Here is a 19,511-nt window from a genome sequence, read left to right as displayed (position 1 = left end):
ATACTAATGAAATATTCATGCACCTATGCCAAAGATGTATTGTGTTGATAATGGGGGAGTATGGAAAAAGTATGCCAAATGTACGCTATGGACCTGGTAATAATTTGATAATATTATCTCATAATCTGTAACGAATGTTCCATCATGGTATGGTATGTCGATAGAGGGGTGTTGCTTGTGAATTCTGCACATGTGCATGATTGTTTTGGAAGTTTACAACTTCTGTCATAAAAATATTTAAAAAAATAATAATGATAGGGTGGGTTGTGGGGAAAATACACCAAATATAAAATAAGGACTATAGTTAATAGTAATTTTGACAATATTCTTTCTAATTTGTAACAAATGTCTCACAACAATGCAAGGTGCTGCTGGTGGCTTGACCTATGGGGCCCCTGTGTGATGTTATGCATGTTTGTTTTGTAAGTTCACAACTATTACTATACACTTATTATGTATGTTCATGTATAAATGATATAAAAATAATAATAATAATAGGGTGTGTTGGGGGGAAAATAATTAGTAGTAGTGTTTTGAGGATGCTCTTTAATCATTAGTTAAAAATGTTTCACAACAATGCAAGGTATTGGTATTGGGGTGAGGTATGAGAGCTCTGTATGATGTTGTGCATTTTTGTTTTGTAAGTTCACAACTATTGCTATCTACTTATTGTTTATGTATGTTTATCTCTGGGTGATGTACTTCAATAAATTAAAAATAATAACAATAGGGAAGTGAGTATGTGAGGGGTTATATTGGTTCCATGTACTATTTGCATGTTTCTTTCTGTAAACCTACAACTGCTTTAAGAAAAAAGTAATTAAAAAGGGGTGAAAAACCTATATTGAAAGAAAATCTTGTGCATGAATGCCCATAGCAGCATTACTTAAAATTCCCAAATAGTAGAAATCCGAATGTCCATCAAGCAATGAATTGATAATAAAAACTAGTGTATATTTTATTTGCTCGGGTGCTCCACAGAGGAAGAACGGGGTGGAAGGAAAGGAGAAGCCTGAGATGGGCAGATCTGTCATCTAGACCAGGGGTAGGTGGCCTGTGGAACAAGTGGCCTTGGAGAGAACTCTGGCTGTGCAGGGAGAAAGCAGCTGGGACTTGAGTCTCCAGAGGTGTCTGGGGGTCCCAATCTTAGGAGCCAAGAGGTCTGCAGGTGGGTGTCTCCTCCTCCCAGACGCTGTCCTCCAGGAGCAGAGGCTTCTGTTCCCGGGTCCCAGCCTGGGCACAGAGGAAGGGACCCTCTAAGCCCGAGGGCCGCGCTCCCGGCTCGTCTCCTCTCATCCCTGCTCTCAGAGAAGAGCGTCTGCGCGCTCCCCGAGGTGCAGCCCCGCAGAGCTGGGACCTGCCCCGGGATGCCGAGCGGCCCCTCCGCGCCCAGGATGCGCGATCTTCAAGCGCCCCCAGCCCTCGCGACTCCTGGTGCGGTGCACACCTGACAGGCCACTTCATGTGACTCTCCCTGGGTTGGCGAGACCGCGTCCCAGGAAGCAACCGCGGAGCTTCTTAGTGGAAAGTGCCTCCAGCCTCGATGACCACCACGACGGTGGTATCGGGTCCCAGTCCCCCTTCATCACGGCGGAGGGGTGCCCTGCCCTCCCCGCACCTCTCACCACCTCGGCCCCCACCTTCGCCAGCTCCAAGAGCATCAGCGCCCCAGAAATGCCCTGCGTTCCCCGCACCTCCCCCCAGGTAGGCCCTCAGCCTGCCTCGGCCTCTCCACGCTGAATCAGCACCCCCAGGTTTCCCGCCCACACTTCAAGGAGGTGGCAGTCACCACGGGGCTCCTGCGCCCTTCTTCAAAGGAGCTGAAGGCCCGAGGTCGCTGTGGCAGATGCAGGAGGAGGCTGGAGGGCCCTTCCTCCTGAGCTGTCCCCTCTCCACACCGGGGAGGCTGGTGCCCATCAGGGGCCGTGTCTGCCCCCTGCCTGCCCACTCCGTCCTCCCTGCCCTGGGAGCAGACGTGCCAGGAAGGCAGCCTTTCCCTCCACCTCACCTGTTTCCCCACGTGTAACTATGAAGAGCTGTTCTCATGAAAAGCTGTAATTACAATGATAACAGGAGGCAGCTTTCTTATCACAGACCCCACATTCCTTCAGAGATGCAGAATGAGGTCTGGTCCAGAGCAGGGTTTCTAACCTAGACATCACCTCCATGTTGGGCCAGGTGACTTGTTGTCAAGGGTGTAGGGTGCACCGTAGGGTGTTAGCAACATCCTGGCCTCTAACCACTGGAGCCCAGTAGTGGACGCCCCACCTCCAGTGTTGACAACTCAGAATAACTCTAGACTTCAGCGAATGACCTTCTTTGGGAAAAATCAACCTATTTGAGAACTATCAATTAGAGCTATAAATGAAAATGAAGAGTAAATCACGAAAAACCCATGTTAAATTTAAAAATTACATGTAGAACACTTGCATAGCACAATGTCATTTGTGTAAGGTAAAAATAGAAAATAACAACACTGACATAGTTCAGGAGGCAAGATCCTAGGTTAGAGGTCATTTGGACACTTCACATACTTTACTCTTTCCATTAAAAGCATCCTTAAATACTCTTTGAACATGAATCCCATGATATTCTCAACTTGTCAAGTCAGAGGATCAAGCTATAATAAAATTAGAGCTTCTCTCATGGTGTGGAGACAGAAGATGGAGACCATGTATACATATCATGTGATGACATGAGCTGGGGAAGATAAAGCTGGATAAGGGGGGCACACAAGCCCACCCATCGTCACAGATCTGCACTACCCTCTTCTAGGTGTGCATGTTCTTCAAGTGTTTTTCCATTTTTCCACTGGGTACAAGTTATGTGTTAATATAGCAAATCAATAAATAAATGGTGGAAAGGGTTGTAGCTCAACTGGTAGAGCATCCGCCTACCACATGGAGGGTCCAGGGCTCGGTACCCAGGGCCTCCTGACCTGTGTGGTGAGCTGGCCCATGCTCAGAGCTGCCGCACGCAAGGAGGGCTGTGCCACGTAGGAGTGTCCCCCATGTAGGGGAGCCCCATGTGCAAGGAGTGCGCTCTGCAAGGATAGCCACCCTGCATGAAAAAAGGGCAGCCCACCCAGGTGTGTAGCTGCACACACAGAGAGCTGAGGCAGCAAGATGACGCAACAAAAAAAGTGACAATTTCCCAGTGCTGCTCGACAAGAATGCAAGTGGACACAGAAAAATATGCTGCAAATGGACACAAAGAACAGACAACAGGGGGGAAGGGGAGAGAAATAAACAAAATAAATCTTGAAAAAAATAAATAAATAAATGAAAATCTATTATCTTCTGAGAAATAAATATTTCTAAAACATCAAAACTATGGTTAAAATATTAACCTTTACTTCCATGTTCAAGGGAGACAATTATTGCAGATACACAGTCCTGCAGGGGAATCTGAAACTCTAGCTTTCACATTGATGTTTTCTGCTTGGCAATCACTGAACCTGAAACAAGTCACTTCACTGTCATGAGGTGTAAGGAGGGGCTGGGCTCTGATGGTCTCAGTGAAGGTGCTGGTGGCATTTGGAGGGGAAATTCCTCGCCATGTGGGATGAGTCTTAAACATTTATTATCTCTCCCATCAATCACCCACAAATCTTTTAACTTCTCCTACCTCTAAACGCTGGAAACTTTTTCTTGGCATTGACAGAATCCGAAACACCTCTGCATGCGCATTTCCAAGTGCTCCTGGGTGGGGGTAAGGCCACCCCCAGGGAGGAAAGACTTCTAAATCTTTCACATTTATTTTCAGATTCCTTTGCCTTCTCTCAAAATCTACAATAATGACATTATGGAGCAAGGGGCCTGGGCTGGTGCCTCCCACAGTGCTTCCTGCAAGGGTCCCCAGAGGTGGGGATTCATATTGACCCCACCCTCTTCCATAAGAAAATGAGGCCTGGGCCCACTGAGTGTGCAGAAAATGGGGAAAACCCCCAGGGGTAGGGGGTGAAAGGGGGCCTCAAACTCAGCACCACCCCCAGGACATGCCTTCCCATGGCTCTGACTTTACCTGACCCGTCCTGTGAGGCAGACTCTGTGGTGGGGCTAGGACAGGGCTCAAAGATCTCCACACCACACTCTGACCAGGCTGAGCCTTGCAGTAAGGACTTGGCCGTCTCAGGACGTCACAAGGGAAAGAGTAACAGAGAGAGATTCCCGGAGACGGAAGAGCTGGAGGACAGGGTGGAGCTGGGTCCCTGCAGTTTTGAGGTACCCCTTCCCATTCCAGGAGCAGGGCTCTCTCCTGTGAGCCAGACACCCCCAAAAGAGAACTCCTTCCAAGAACCTCCTTCCTGGTGACCCCCAGGGCTGCTGTCTAGGGTAGGTGAAAAAGGGCAGCACCTTGGAGAGCGCACCGCGCCCTCTCCCTGCTTCCTTACAGGGATCCAGGGGCTCAGAGAACAGGGGAGGGTCTAGTGAAGCCGAGCAGATGGTGATGGGTGGCGACAGGGGGTCGTGGTGGATAGGGGAGGCCCTCAGCAGAGGTCCAAGGAGAAGGGGTGCAGGACAGAACCCAGAGACATGGGAAGGAGGAGGGAGGCGAGGAGGAAACCCAGGCCCTGTGGGCGTCCACACTGGCGTGAGAAGCCATCTCAGCACCGGGGACACCGATAGGGACAGAGCAGCAGCCACAACCCTGCCCACGGGGACTTAGCAGGTGAGGACTCAGGCACGGCCCATGGTGCGCCTGAGCCCAGGTGCTGATGAGCAGGAGGGGAGGAGCAACGGACAGGTGAGGGCGCTGTCTGCCCAGAGTCAGGACTCCTGCTCCTGCCCAGGCCCTGGCATGACAGCGAAGGCGGCTTCTCCTTCTCGCCCTCGCTCCCTGGCGCACACCCGCCCTCCTGACAGGCCTGGCTCCTGCTCCTCCCCTTCTGCTCCAGACCCTCCCCCGCCCCGCGCTCGGGCCTCAGACATCACGGCGCCCGAGGACGCGCCAGAGACGGAAACGCACTGGCCCGAGGTCCTAGAAATGTGAGTTGGAGTCATCTCATCATCTCACTGGGGAGGGGTGAGGCACGGACGGTGGGTCATTGACGTGGCATGTGGCCCCTGACACGTCTACAGGTTGACCTTGACTAAAAATACCCAACAGCGCCAGGCAGGGGCCTCTGCTCCGCACTGTCCTCTTTGTCCACCAGGGGGCGGCCGAGCGCCCCGCAGCGCGGAGCCTCCCTCAGCGGCGCCCACAGCCCGCAGGTCCCACCCCCACCAAGTCACCTCAGTCCACGGTCGTCCCGGCACTAGAAGCTCCCCCCACACTGGACCCTGTCAGCTCCTCCAGCTGAAGGCTGTTTGCTTTGCAGCCTCTGACCTCCACACCCACCAACCTTCCCTGACAACGTCCACTCGTGCTCCTGACCTCACCTAAAAGGTCACCACCCCAGAGAGCAGCTCTAGTCATGCCACAAGGACACTTGGCACTTTCCCTTCAGTGAGAAGTCAGGAATCGCTTTGTTCCCAGGAAACTGACACACCCAGCCCATCTCTAACTTGTGGTCACTTCGCTTCTCCAGGAGGAACTGAGCCCACAGCCCAAGTCCTTCCTCTTCTCACCAAGAACCTGACCTGACACACAACTCGAGATCCCAGGTCTAAGAGCTGCCACCAGGGGAGGAGCCCCGTGAGCACAGAGCGGTCAGGGAGGGTCGCCCAGCCCGGGACCCTGGGCTGTGGAGAGCCCTGGCTGGTCCCTGAGTCCATCCCATCGGCCCCAGGAGGCGTGGGGATGCAGGAGCTTCACGTGCAGGCCGGGAACAGGCTCACACAGCACCTGCCTTTGTCTCCATCGCAGAGGGGCTGAGGGGCCCCACGGGCCTCCCCTCCCTGACAGAGGAGCCCCAGGATCCAGCGAGTCTCCAGAGGAGCTGCTCTGGTTCCGGGGGCTAAGGAGGGACTGGAGGAGATGACAGAAGGGGCAGGGCCGGCTTTGATGCCACGGCCCAGGGCTGGGTCGGAGGGAATCACGGGCCTTCAGGGCACCAGCTCCAGGCCAGCCCCACCCACAGCCTCCAGGGACACCCCAGGGCCCTGCCTTATCCTCAGGCACAGGGAGCTCCTCCTGAGGCAATGGTCCTCCTGACCCTCTGACAACGCAAGTCCACTCCGGGGCTCACCCTGCACTTGGGTGGAGTCGGGGCGGCCGGGGACCCACAGCGAACATGACCCAGGGCTGACTCTGCCGCCGGAGGTCGGAGCCCATCAGGACTCAGGGGTCAGGACAGGGCCCACCATGTGGAGCCTGGGGCAGCCAGGGACGTTGGCTGCAGGTCTTCTCATGGACTCCAGGGGGCGCCAGCAGGACACACTGAGCAGCACGGGAAAGGATTCCCCTGAGGCCTGAACCTGGCCTTGGGTGAGGAGGTGAGAAGGAGCCTGATTTCCATCCTGAGCTCCCACAGCCACTTCTGGGAGCCTCCTGGGACCCCTCTGTCCTGCTTGCTCCATCCTAGGGCCCCTGAGAGCCCTGTGTGCTGGTGCCTGGGTGCCCCCTCCCTGCTGGGCCTCACCCATGGGAAGAGCAGGGTGGCCACAGGAGTCAGCAGGGCAGAGGCCAGAGGCCCCTGGACAGTCAGAGAGGACACGGACAGGCTCTGCCCAGGGCTGAGCCAGACAGACAGGGAGGGTGTCACTGTTGCCTTCCCTGAGGACATGGGGCCCAAAGCCCACCAGCCCCCACCATGCAGACCCCTCCTCCAGGACAAGGACGAACCTGCCCCCACCTCCCCAGGTCCTGTTAGTGCCTCTGAGTCTCAGTCCCTCGAAGCAGAGGCCAGGCTGGTGACCCCAGAGATGCAAGGAGGAACCCCCTCACCCTCATCATCACCTGACCCTCACGGCCCCCAAAGGCACGTCTGTGAGCTTCTCACTGGGTGGAAATTCAACCTTCCAGCATGTGTGAGAAAAGTGGGAGCCCGGGGAGCCCAGCTGGGCTTCTGTGTCACACAGTGAAATGACCTGCTAGTGTGAGATCCCAGGAAGGTCCACAAAGGAGCAGGGGGTCAGTGCAGGAGGGGGTGGGCCCACTCAGGGTCCAGGGTCCCCACAGCCCTGCTTCAAAGTGTGGTCAACCAGCCAGTGTTTTCCACTTCAGCTCAGACCCTGTAAGATGCAGAGGCTCAGGTGAGGCCAGCACCTCTGAAGCAGAATCTGCATTTTACAGGATCTTCAGATAACAGGGTGCAGAGGGGCTGGTGAAGAGCTACCCCTTCTTCCCCAGACCACTGGTTCTCATCCCGAATGGGCATCCACATTCTCTGGTCACTGCCAAAGCAGCATTTCTGGGGCATCCCCTGGGCATCTCACTCCCTGTTATAAAGTTCCACAGGAGAATCTGATGCAGAGTCAAGGTGAAAACCCTGTGAGGACAGTTCCTGATAAAACCCTGTGGGCTCCAGCTCAGGAGATTGAACTTGGCAGCAGAGGAGGGGAGAGCCAGATCATAGGAAATTCCCAGGACACTGAGGCCTGGGGTTGTGCTCGCCCCAAACAAGGACAAGTGAGTGTGAGTGTGACTGTGCGCAAATGTGAGTGACTGTGTGTTTGGCGTGCAGAATCATGGATGGAGAGAGCGGAGTCCCTGGTAGTTCCCAGGGAAAGGAAATTGCACAGAAGGAAAGGGAAAGAAGGGGAGACAGGGAGGAGGCTGCAAGGGGAGGGGAGGAGACAAGGGCAGAGCAGACCTCGCCCCACCCACTTGACCAGGGAAGCAATCCTGCCCCCCAGGAGGCTCAGGGCAGAGGGAGGAAGGGCCCAGAGCCCCCGGTGCAGCGGCAGCTGTGTCTGCAGCTTGTCTGGGCCAAAATCTTCTCGACACAGGGAGGCACAGCGCATGCAGCAGAGACCCATGGAGCCACTCTCAGGCTCTCCCCACAGAGAGCGCACCCCCTGGCAGCGGCCCCTGCTCACAGGTGAGAGGGGACTGGGCCCTGATACGTGGGGGGTGAGGAGAGCAGAGACTGGCTGAGTGTCCTGGGGGGGTGAAGTCTGAGAGGGAGAGAGGGCTCTGGTTTAGAGCCTTAAGGGAGGGGATGAGAGAAGAGGGGGCTCTCGGCAACAAAAAATCACATGAAAGCAATTGGCACAAAGGAGGAAAACCACAATTGCTCTAGGTTTTCCAAATTAGTCAACACTGACTCATAAATTGTGAACAAAATGACAATTTATGTCACAGGGACACTCCAGAATAAAATGACAAGGAGCACCAACCAATGCCCCTATCCAGGAACCTCAGAATTGACCTTTATATTTACTGCTAAATAAAGACCAGGACGTGCAGGGCCCTGGGAACACGCATTATCTCCTTCCCGCACAGCACAGCGTGTTCAGGCTTTGGGGAGTCAACAGGGAACACGACAAGCCCCAGCCCTCAAGGAGCTCATGTTTATGGGGCATGAAGAAGGAGAAGCAAACTGAGGAGAATGTGATGTCAGGTGCTGATGGCGCCTCAAGAGACAGGGCGGGGAGGGGTCAGAGAGGGGAAGAGAGAGGGGCTGGAGAAGAGGCTGCAGAGAAGGCCCCCAGGACAAGCCCTGGTGTGAGCAGGTGCCTGAGGGGGGAGAGACCTGCTCAGTCCACAGTAGCCATCGCTCCACCCCAGAACATGCCCGAGGATTGACTTATTTTCTCTCTTCCCACCTAGTCTCACTTTTGATCTTCTGGAGCCGGCCCATCACAGCCCAGCTCACGATTGAATCTGTGCCAGCAGAGGCTGCTGAAGGCAGCGATGTTCGTCTGTGTGTCCACAATCAGCCAGAGGATCCTCGAGCCTACAACTGGCACAAAGGGGACACGGTGGAAAAGATCCATAAAATTTTAACATATGACACAGACACTCAACAAGCAATCCCAGGACCTGCCCACAGTGGTCGAGAGACCATGTACCCCAATGGATCCCTGCAGCTCCAGAAGGTCACCCAGAGGGACTCAGGAATCTACACCCTACAAGTCACAGACAGAAACTTTAAGGTTCATAGAGCCTCTGGACAGATCCGCGTGTACCGTGAGTGACCTTCTGTGACCTCTGTGTGTTAGGGGAGAGGTGGGCAGGTCGATGCTTTGCTGGGCCCACACCCCCTCTGCATTCCCTCCCCGCGGTGGGGTTTGAGCGTGGAGGGCAGGATCCACACAGGGGAGACAAGCTGCATTAGAACAGAATTCCCTCCCCGAATCCAGACTCTGCAGACGTTTGCTGCAGAGAAAAGGCCCAGCCTGCTGGGGAGTCACTCAGCAGAGGGAGCTTGGTCTCAGGCCCCCCTGGTGAACTTGGCCCTGAGAGACCCTGTAGGACTCAGCTGGGCACTGCCCTGGGGGGCCCTTGGAATCCCACGGAGGAGCTCAGCCCAGGAAGCTCCTTCCCAGACCCCTGTGCAGGGCTTCTGACTCCAGGTGACCTGGGGAGCCTGTGGCCAGGCCTGGGTGTGGCTGAGGGCAGGGCTGACTGGAGCAAGGATTTCCCAGCTGCCCGAGCCCCATGGCCCCTGGAGATGGTCAGCAGCCAGGGCTCAGCCCCAAGGGCTCCAGCAGGGCCTGGCAGAGCTGAGGCCTTCCCTGAGACCCAGCAGGGAGAGCCCAGGCACACACGGTCACAAGCTGTGAGCTGACTGTCCTGAGCAGTGTGGGAGAGTCCCCAGGAAGGTCAGCATCCCTAGAGGAGGAGCAGGAGAGAGGGAACACTCCTCGTCCACCAGGGTTCAGCCCAGGGACTCCTCCACGGTTGAAAATTACAAGTGATGTTTTTTCATGTGGCTCCTCCAACTAAGCTTTGACAGGTGATTGGGAGGATTTTAAAGTTAGATCACAGACAATGTGACAAGCCATGTACCAGTTGTTATATTTCCTATTTTATGGAGGGGAAACCGAGGTACTGGGGATGCCATAGTCACTGAATTGGGGTCACGCAGGCTGTGATGGGCAGATCACAGTCTTGGTCTGTCTGCAGGCACAGCCTTGACCTTTCTTCCCCACATGGCCTCATTAGGCATCTGGAGGTCCAGAGAGCAGCCTTTACTCCAGATCCTTTCCTCATGAACATTCCTAGTGTGGAGGGAGAGATTTCCATCTGGGAAGTGAGAGCAAGTGGAGAACTAGTCAGTGTTAAACTACTAGTTACTGCATCAACAGAGTCGGTCCTGGAATGTCCAGGCCCCTCCCCGGTGGCCTCTCCATGTGCTCACTACATAGACATAGACAGGAAATCATGGGTTTGTTTGCTGATGTGTTGGTGTCACCCCTACTGGATAAAAGGACTTTGCTTTCTCTCTCCCCACTGCATGTCCTTCGACTAGCTCAGGGCCCAAAAGATACAAGCTCTTAATTGCTCTTTGATGAAGGAAGGAAGGAAGGAATAGTGACTGAATGAATGAATGAGCCACAATTTCTTCAGAGCTGGAGCCTTGGTGCAGATTCCCAGGAGGTTCTTGCCACACTGGAGCCCTGTCCCTCAGGGCTGAGACCTCTGTCCCACACCTCTGACCCCCTGGGGCTGAGTCCACGATGACCTGGGCTGCTTGCCAAGGTGGGGTGTTCAGGGCTGGGCTGTCCTGTTTCTGGGGCCACATGGGGCTCTTGGTCTTTGGGGTATTTGAGTCACTTGTAACCCACCTGCTCATGCCATGGGCATTTCTGGCTCTCTCTGCTCCTTCCCTGTTCCTCATCTTCCCCTTTCATTCCAGCTGGGAACTGCCCCAGCTCTGCAGCGCTTCCTCCTCCCCTTATGCTTTCCCACGTAGTCCTGCTGATGGCTGACCGTCCTGTTCCCTCCCCACCACCACCTGACGCCAGGCCCTCCCTCCCTGTGAAGCTCCATCATGGGCCAATTGACTCAAGTCAGCAGAAGGAGCTTCCTGTGTCCCTTCCAGGCCCTTCCCCTTAGTGATGCCAGCAAATGGAACAGCCGTGTGCTGTGGTGATGTGACTCCTCTATCTGACTCACCAGAGACTCAGCAGCAGAGGGGAGAGGTCTGCCACCCCCAAAGCACAAGGGCCCAGCTCACCCATTTTTCTTGTAACTCACATCCTTCACTGGAGTGAGGCTCACAGCTCTCCCCAGGGCTCCCAAGACCCTTCCCCTTGAGAAGCATGTCAGACCAGGTGCTGTCTGATGTCTCACTGTCCACTTCACACACCCATTTCCGCATCATAACACCATCATCGTGAGGTGGGTCTTCTCAGAGGGGAGCTGCCTGAGCCACTGGCATCTCACATGGTCACTGCTCAGCTTGGACCCTTCCATGTCATTCCTGAGGTCAGAAGAAGGAAAAGAAAGCATTCCTTGTGCCTCTGCCTGTCTCCTCTCCTTTTCCTGCCTCTCCATAGGAATGAGTATGGGGACGCATTTGCTAATTTACCACCATGACACAAAATGTTTCAACTAATTTGGCTTCTTTCCTCCTTTTGCATAATTGAAACTCCTCAGAACTGCCCTCTGATCAATTCTGTCTCTTCCCAGGGCTCACTGAAGAACAGATTTCAGCATCTTCCATTTGGTCATAATAGGTACCTTGCTAAGACCTCATAGCACTCTCTAGAAAAATGTTCCTTCCAGTAAGTGGTCTTAGATCTTTGAGTCATTAATAACCATTTTCTCATATGGAAGAAATTTAATTCTCCCCCAATTTGTATCACAGATCTGTCCAAACAAATGGCCTGCGAGAGCCAGAACTCAATATGTTTACGCTCCCCTCTCTATTCACCAATTAGCCCTTCTGCACTTGAAAACATTCCTATGATTTCAGGAAAGATAAACATGATCCCTACTGGACCTCATCAGGGGAAGAAGGGAATTTAAAGACCAAGGGCAGAGAACAGGATTCTGCTGTCAAAGGCAGCCAGCTCCTGCCTGTTCCCCCATTCTGTTCTGGCTCATTCCTCACACTCTGCTGTGCCTTGTACAGGGTTACAGCCTCTTGTTGGTCACCATCAACTCCCTGGGAAGAACGGTCTCCCATGTGGCCCCCCAGCCTGATCACAAAACTACCTACGAGGCTTGTTCTGGGTCTGCTGTGAGTTATTTCTGCTCCCAATACCCAACTCCTGGCCAGGCTGCCCAGTGTCCATGGGCTTTTGGACAATGAGAGGTTTCACATTGCCCATCTCTCAGACACCTTTGAACAATGAGGCCTCCAGGACACAGTAGGCAGGACTGTACATTGTGCAGCTGGGAGGGACCTCAGCAAGTGTATGTTAAGGTGAGGGGGCCGAGGTGGGTCTGGTGCCATCTGGTCACTGCAGATCCCAGGAGAAGTGCCAAGGACCCTGATCCCATCCTGCACCTTCCTTGACCCAACATTGCCCCTTGTTTAGCACTGGAGAGGGTCTGTGCCCTCCTGGACGGAGAGCAGGGGGTCCTCATGTTTTCTGAGTGCCCAGGCTGTTAAGCATTTGTCTAGTAATACTAAGACCTGCCTTAATCATCTTTATAGACTCAGTGTTGACTGAGAGGTGAGAGACACCAACTCTGATAGGAAGATGCCTTTGGAGGATCCATGTACTGAAGAGGGTCACCTTCTCTCTGCTGTCCACAGCGGCGTTACCCACACCCTTCATCAGGAGCAGCACCTCTGACCTCGTGGAGGGCCAGGGCTCCGTGGGCTTAACTTGTGAACCTGAGAATCACAACTCAACCTACCAGTGGTCGATGAACAATCAGAGCCTCCCAGACAGTGCTGGGCTGCAGCCGTCCCTGGACAACAGGACTCTCCCTGTACACAGTGTCACAAGGAAGGACACAGGACCTTATGAGTGTGAGACCCGGAACCCAGTGAGTGCCTGTCGCAGTGACCCCTTCACGCTGAAGGTTTTCTGTGAGTAACTTCTGTTCCTTGGTGGCACAGGCTGCTGCCCAAATCCATGCTGCCAGGGGCCAGGCCACACTGGTCCTCTCAGGACCAAGCGCAAAGACCCTCAAGCCCTGGCCACCCAGGCCACCCATGACTTCCTTCCCAGGCATATCCAGGCAGGCCCAGCCTTGCAACCAAGATGAGGAGGGGGGTTGCTCCTGTCTAGAGACCCTTGGGGTCAGAACCTGTGCTGGGAGAACCAGGTCAATGATCTCAGATCAGACTCAGTGAGCACAGAGGCTTGTGGTGTGTGGACCTTTTAAGGATGAGGGTGGTGTGGGACATGGTTGGAAGGACACTGAGGCCCTGACACAGACCAGGAGCTTCCCCTTCACCTGATGACATCAGTCTGTGGTCATATTCTCTTTGCTCCAGATGGTCCCGACGCCCCCACCATCTCCCCCCCCTGGCTCCAGTTACCCTCCAGGGACAAACCTCAGCCTCTCCTGCCTTGCGGCCTCTAACCCACCCACACAGTATTCTTGGCTTATCAAGGGGAGGCCCCAGCAATACACACAAGAGCTGTTTATCCTCAACGTGTCTGTGAATGACAGTGGATCCTACACCTGCCATGTCCACAACAATGTCACTGGCCTCAATAGGACCACAGTCAGGATATCACAGTCTCCGGTAAGTGGCCCCTGACACGCAGCCCTGGGCCCTGGTTTTCCAGAAAATCCTGGATGAAGTTCTTTCCCAGACTGTGTTCAATAGAAACCTGCAAATCCCAAATTCTCCCTACCCTGGCTTCTCTTGTCTGTCAGGAGAGATCTTGGTTCCATCTGGAATGTGGGGAGGGGGATCTCTCAACCCAAAGACCCCCATGTAGAGGAAGAGACTCCATAGATGGGAAGAGAAAGCTTCCTCAAGGTCAAGTTACTTCCTAATGCCACTACCACGTCCCTTTCTGTTGTCTCTGATTTTTCCAAACTTCATGTCCCACAGGAACACTCAAGTCTTTGAAACAAGCTCACAATCTTGTTCCCCAGGTGAGGGCTTGACCAAGCTCACTGAGGAGATGAGCAGGACAGAGCTCTGCCTCACTGCTCTGCCCCTAGCCCTCTGTGCCCTGACTGTCTGACACTATCTATGCTTGGACCAGCAGGTGGGGGAAGGACACATGTGCCTTTGTCCTGGAGTCCCTCACGAGTGCAGTCAGTGGACACCTGAGCCTCACTTGGGGCAAGCTTTGGGGATATAGGAAGAAGTCAGCTGCAGTGCATCACCATCTGCACATAAAAATGTCACAGCTTTGTAACACTGTGGACACTGGCCACATATGGTTCAGAAGAGAACACAGATCAGGATGTCCAGACACATAGATGGATGCACCCATAACGGACCTCTTAGGGGAAAGGACAGCACCCAAATGATATAGTTCACAGACACTGGTACGAGGACCAGCCTTTCATTAATATGGAAACCACTTCTCTCTAGAGGTTCTCTTCACTGTGATGTTCAATCCACAGCCAGATTGTCTTCTTTGCATGGAGAAAAACTTTAGTTGGCACCTCTAGAGACCCGGAGGCTGGTCTGGGCCATCCTCATTCCGTAATGACTCATGACACCTTAGAAAGTGCCTTCTCTGCACGTGTAAAGCTCTCCTGGCCCCAGAGCTGGGCAAGGCTGGAGAGATGCCTACCTCAATGTGCACAGAAGCATAGGCAAAGACAGGGGCCTGCTCTTTATAAATCACACAACTCTAGAGAGATCAGACTCCTCGGGAGGCTAATTCTACCTGCAGAGGAGGTTGGTGCCCCCGTGGCTGAGAAGAAGTTCCCAGGGCTGATTCCCCAGAGATGCTAGGTGACTTGTCAGGGGAGCTGCCTCTCTTCCTTGTCTTGGGAAGGGCAGCCCTTGCCTACCCAGGTCATGGGAACACAGACACGTGACTGTCTGCAGGTCAGAGCTGTGCTCTGGTTACCTCAAGAGCTCACTGGGGACCTGGAAGCTGGCTGAGGACTCTGAGGAGGAGAGAGCCCCCAGGCCCATTCCCTCGGTCAGTCTCAGCCTCCAGGGCAGGGCCCTCCATCAATGAGCAAGACCATCACAGAAGGCAGGGGCTCCGTGGTCCTGGCCTCCCTCACAGCCTCCACCCTGTGGCTCATCAATGGGCAGAGCCTGCAGCTCACGGAGAGGGTGGAGCCCTCTTAGGAAACTGCATCCTAAGTCTAGACTCCATGAGGGTGGAGGGTTCGGTGATTGTCAGCGTGCAGGTGCCACTGAGAGGCACGCCCTCAGGCTGAGGGAGGAGAGTGAGTGTCCTCTCCTCCCATCCCCTGAGCTATTATTAATCTTGAAATCACACTTGTCTTATCTGCAGCAGTTGTTATGATGCACTGGCTTTGTAGTTCGCTTGAGAATGGTCAGTGGATTCCAGGTGGGAAGGCCTGGGAAGTCTTGTGTTGAGTCTACAGGTGCCAAAAACCTTCACTGCCATTGTCATTACTGTAGAGCCACAGCCGCCTTCAGTTCTAGTTCCCACCCTTGGGTCCCAGCAGCATTATCTGTGCCATGGAACCAGCACCTTCTCTCCCACAAGGGTGGCTGTGTCCTGTGCAGGAAGTGGGAGCACTGCTCTCTGCACCTGGAGCACGATCCACTCCTGGGAACCCCAGAACTCTCCCCCAGTGGGCGGGCATGGGCAGTGGCTCCAGATTAGACAGAGGACACCCATGTGGTGATGGAGGCACAGCTGCTCAGTGTACCACTCCCCGGGCTCCTGCCCCAAGAGGGCTGTTGGCGAGTTTGGGGAGATGAGGTCAAACCTAGACCCTGGATGAGGGAGATACGCTGAGGGTCAGGGACAACCTGGAAGGGGGTTCCCGTCCCTACCACAGATGCCACCCACTCAGCACACCTCGGGTTTCCTGTGCAGGGCCTTTTGGGAATCTGGGTCTCTCGGATTCCTGCAGGGAGAAGACCCCTGGGCTGAGACCCACCCAAGGCTGGCATTGACCAGGAAGGGACTCCTGCCCACAAGGCTGCACCCTCCCCTCAGAGAAATGCTCAGGGGCACCCACTGGGGGAGAGGAGGCCCAGGGTGAGTCCTGAGAGGGGGGTCCAAGCCCCCAGGGAGGAAGTCAGGCCTAAGTCTCCCTCTCTGTCCCTGCAGATGGCACATCTGGAGGAGTCCCCGGCCCTTTCCTCTCTGCCGGGGCTGTCACAGGCATCGTGACAGGGGTCCTGGCTGGGCTGGCGCTGACTGCAGTCCTCGGGTGGTTCCTGCTGCCCAGGGACTCTGCAGGGTACAGTGGGCGGCCCAGGGCCTGAATCTCCGGGGTGGCAATGCTGTGTGGAGCAGGGAGGGCCACCCCTCTGCATGAGGGGCCCTGCCCCCACCCCTCCTGAGCCCTGGCCCCCTGGAGGCCACCCACTCCTCCCCAGCTCCTTCCTCCTCAGCCCAGAGCTCCCAGGCCACGGGTCTCACTCCCCATCAGGGCTCCGAGGGAAGAGAGCTCCTGGGGAAGGAGGTCACAGGCGAGACGGGTGAGAAGAGGGAATCGGCGAGTAGTGAGAGCGGGAGGTGAGCTTGGAGGGCCCAGGGTCCTGGCCTTAGATCTGCTGAAGCCTCAGGATCTGAGGTCGACGGCCAAGGACACAGTGCTGATGTGCAGCTCCAGGCCCCAACAGGGCAGCTCCCTGGCCACGGGGAGCTGCGTCCTGGGCTGTCCTCACACCTCTCTTCAAGAGGGATGGAGATCCAGGGACAGGCCATTGGCGCATTTCCACAGCCCTGGCTGAGGGAGGGTCTGCAGCTGCAGGGGTGCCATGGTCCCCAAAGGTCCAGGACACTCTGAGGTCCCTGGTGTCCTGCACCCGGCACTACGGGATCCCTGAGGCCCGACCTTCGCTCAGGTCACTCTGGCTGTCGGTTCCTCTCCTGTACTCTGGGTCCCTCCACGTCAACGTCCTCCTGGGCAATAACTGCCTGAGTGTCCCTCTCTGCACCCAGGCAGACATGCAGACGTGGCTTCTAGGTCTTTCCTCAGCTCCCCTCTCTAGACCCTGGCCCCCTCCCTGGGGCAGAGATGGAGAAAGGAGGTCTCCGGCGCTGCTCTGAACAGGGTCACCTTTGCCCTCTGCTCTGACACCAGAGCTGTCACCTTCCCCACATGCTGCATACCTGAGCCTGACCTTCCCTAGGGCCAGGAGCCAGGAGGACCTCAGGGAGCCCTGGCCCCGGCGTGGCCCCCAGGTGTTTGCAGGTGCGGCTGGGAGTGGCTGGGCACCCAGGCTGCCCCCAGTGTCCATTCCCTCAGTCGCTCCTCAGGGCCTCGGGCCTGCGGGGGCTTCAGGGGAGTCTCAGCAGCATGAAGTCCTTCCACAGGGCTCCCCAGGCTGCTGAGTCAGCCCAGACTGTGGGGCCTGGTTCAGGGTCACCTCCTGCTCACCTGCTCCTTTGACCCTGAGACAGCTGTGAGTGTCCCAGGAGATGCTCTCCCAGGACTGTGTCTCCTGGAGCTGAGGACCCCCCACTCCTGGAGGAGGGGCCCTGCTCTGCTCACACACCTGGTGCTCACTCTGGTCTCTGCTCCCCAGGTCATGGCTAACCCCACAACTCATTCTCTCTGGTAAGCCTGTCCCCTCCCCATCCTCTAAGCTGGGGGTCTAGCTGTGCAGACTCAGGGCAGGGGGACTGACTCCCAGCCCACACCCCTGCCCTCCCAGACAGGTCAAGGTTAGTCCTGTGTGTCCACGAGCTGGGCAGGGGGCACCACGCCCTGAGCCCACCCTGTGGGAGAAACCTGGAGTCCAACATGGGGCACAGAGTGGGCCTGGGAGCATCAGCCAGGGGCCCTGGGTCAACAAGCATGAGGCTGAGATGTAGCAGGAAGGGACGGGATGCTGTGTTCCAGGTTTGGAGACTGACCCTTAGGGACAGAGGTTGTCAGTCCTGATGAGAATTGTTGAAAGCAGATCCAGGGAATGAGTTGTGGCCGGGCAGAGGCAAGATCCTTCAGGGCTCTGGCCCGACACCTGCTCACTTGGGCCCCTGCTTGTCACCTGACGTCTGCTCCCCGCTCCCAGGTCCCCCTGCATGACTCCAGGGCAGCCATTCCCATCTATGAGGTGAGTGTGGGCAATGCCTGTTTGGGTCCACATGCCCAAGGATAGCGAGGACCTCCCCACCCCCACCCGGCTGTGCTTAGCAATTCAGGAAACAGCAGCAATGGGGGGACAGGGGTGGGGACCCAAGAGGGAGGGGCATGAGAGCAGAAGCCGCAGAGAAGCCCCAGCTGGGGCCAGAGCCTGGGAGAAGCAGCACCTGGTTCTGAGAAGGTTACAAGGTGCTCAGAGGCCTCTTCTGTCCTTTTTCAGGAACTTCTAAACCTTGACACAAACATCTACTGTCAGATCAACCCCAAAGCAGAAGTTGCTCCATACTTTCCCCAAGGAACTTGGGCAGCCGAGGGGAGGGGCCACGTGAGACCACAGAGCCTGGGAAGGAGCTGAGCCTGTGCCCGAGGTTCAGCTCTGAGCCCGGGGAGCCACTGGGTGCTCGGGGGTTTGGGTGGGTGAGTATGTTCCTCCTGGGCTCCTGAGATCAGGCTCAGCCAGGACAAAATCCTCCCAACCCATCCCTCTCTGGGATTTGGGGGCTTCCAGGAAAATGAAGAAGCCTGTGGCCCACCATGGGTTACTTGGAAAGGATCTGGATAAAGAGGACCCTTCCTCTCATTTGGTTCATTTCTACTCATGGGAATGAAATCAATTCACCTGAAAATTTACCTGTTTTCCTCTAGCTCACACTGTGAAATATTATCTCTAATTTGCCCCACTCTCCACCCCTACTCCTGGCAGGAAGGAGTTGGGGGGCAGGGAGGAAAGAGGTGGGGCCGTGTTAACATGCTCCCAGAGTCTGGCCCACCCATGAGAGCGCTCGGCCGCCCCAGGACCAGGGGACCCTGCACAGCTCCCGGCACTTGCCCCTCTGAGCTCACAGCTGAGGGCTCAGGATCAAGGAAAATGGGGGCCGACTGATGTCCACACAAAGATGGACACTGAAGGAGCAGCCACGGGTGTTGGGCACATCATGGGTGTGGCCCCTTCTCAGCCTCCGTGTCCTGAGCCCCCAGCACTGTTCCACCCAGTCCCTGGGGGCCCGCCTGTCATGCTGATCTTCTTAAATGGACTTCCTGTCTTCAAGTCCTGGATCCAGGCTGTCCAGCCCCACCACGGGGTTTCTCCTCATTCCAAAGGCCAGCCCTGGGCCATCTTCAACCCTGGGTAGGTGGGGGTTTCAGCGAGGGGCTGTTAGAGTGGCCCACATGAGGAAGGACCAGGAATTCAGGACCCAGCAGGTGAACTCACCCCGTATTTCCAGTAACCTTCCAAGGTTGACTTCACTGAGACAAGCCTCCTTTCGACACATGAACGTCCAGCTCAGAGGCTCCAGGGCTCTCCCTAACCAGAGCTCACCATGGCTCCCTCTGGCCATAGGGCAAACGTCCCCTCCTGACCTGGCAGGTAGCCCTCCTCTTACCCCTTCACCTCCAGTCCCCTCCAAGCCCCAGCCACGGGACTCAGTCCCTTCTTGAGGGCTCTGTGGGAGGAGAAGTTCTCAGGCAGGGTTCACTCCGATCATGTTCCCAGGTTCCCGCCAAACAAGGCTGCTCCTTCCTAAGGTGCACAGCTCCCAAGTCACTGCTCTGCC

The 19,511-nt window shown here is 55.7% G+C and overlaps 1 protein-coding gene across 1 annotated transcript; it reads left to right on the top strand.

The window, feature by feature from the left end:
• The first annotated feature begins 1,367 nt into the window (after positions 1-1,367).
• Positions 1,368-16,031, top strand: LOC101436045 (cell adhesion molecule CEACAM8). The gene is given in 9 exon segments (XM_058279123.1): positions 1,368-1,434; positions 1,705-1,833; positions 4,898-4,988; positions 7,833-7,924; positions 8,656-9,015; positions 12,539-12,817; positions 13,229-13,254; positions 13,256-13,483; positions 15,969-16,031. Coding segments are annotated over 9 exon segments (1,335 nt in total).
• Positions 16,032-19,511: the final 3,480 nt, after the last annotated feature.

Source organism: Dasypus novemcinctus, chromosome 18 (genome assembly GCF_030445035.2).
Source record: "Dasypus novemcinctus isolate mDasNov1 chromosome 18, mDasNov1.1.hap2, whole genome shotgun sequence".
Lineage (NCBI taxonomy): Eukaryota > Metazoa > Chordata > Mammalia > Cingulata > Dasypodidae > Dasypus > Dasypus novemcinctus.
The sequence above is the reverse complement of the archived record's forward strand: the minus strand, read 5'-3'. Positions and strand labels throughout refer to the sequence as shown.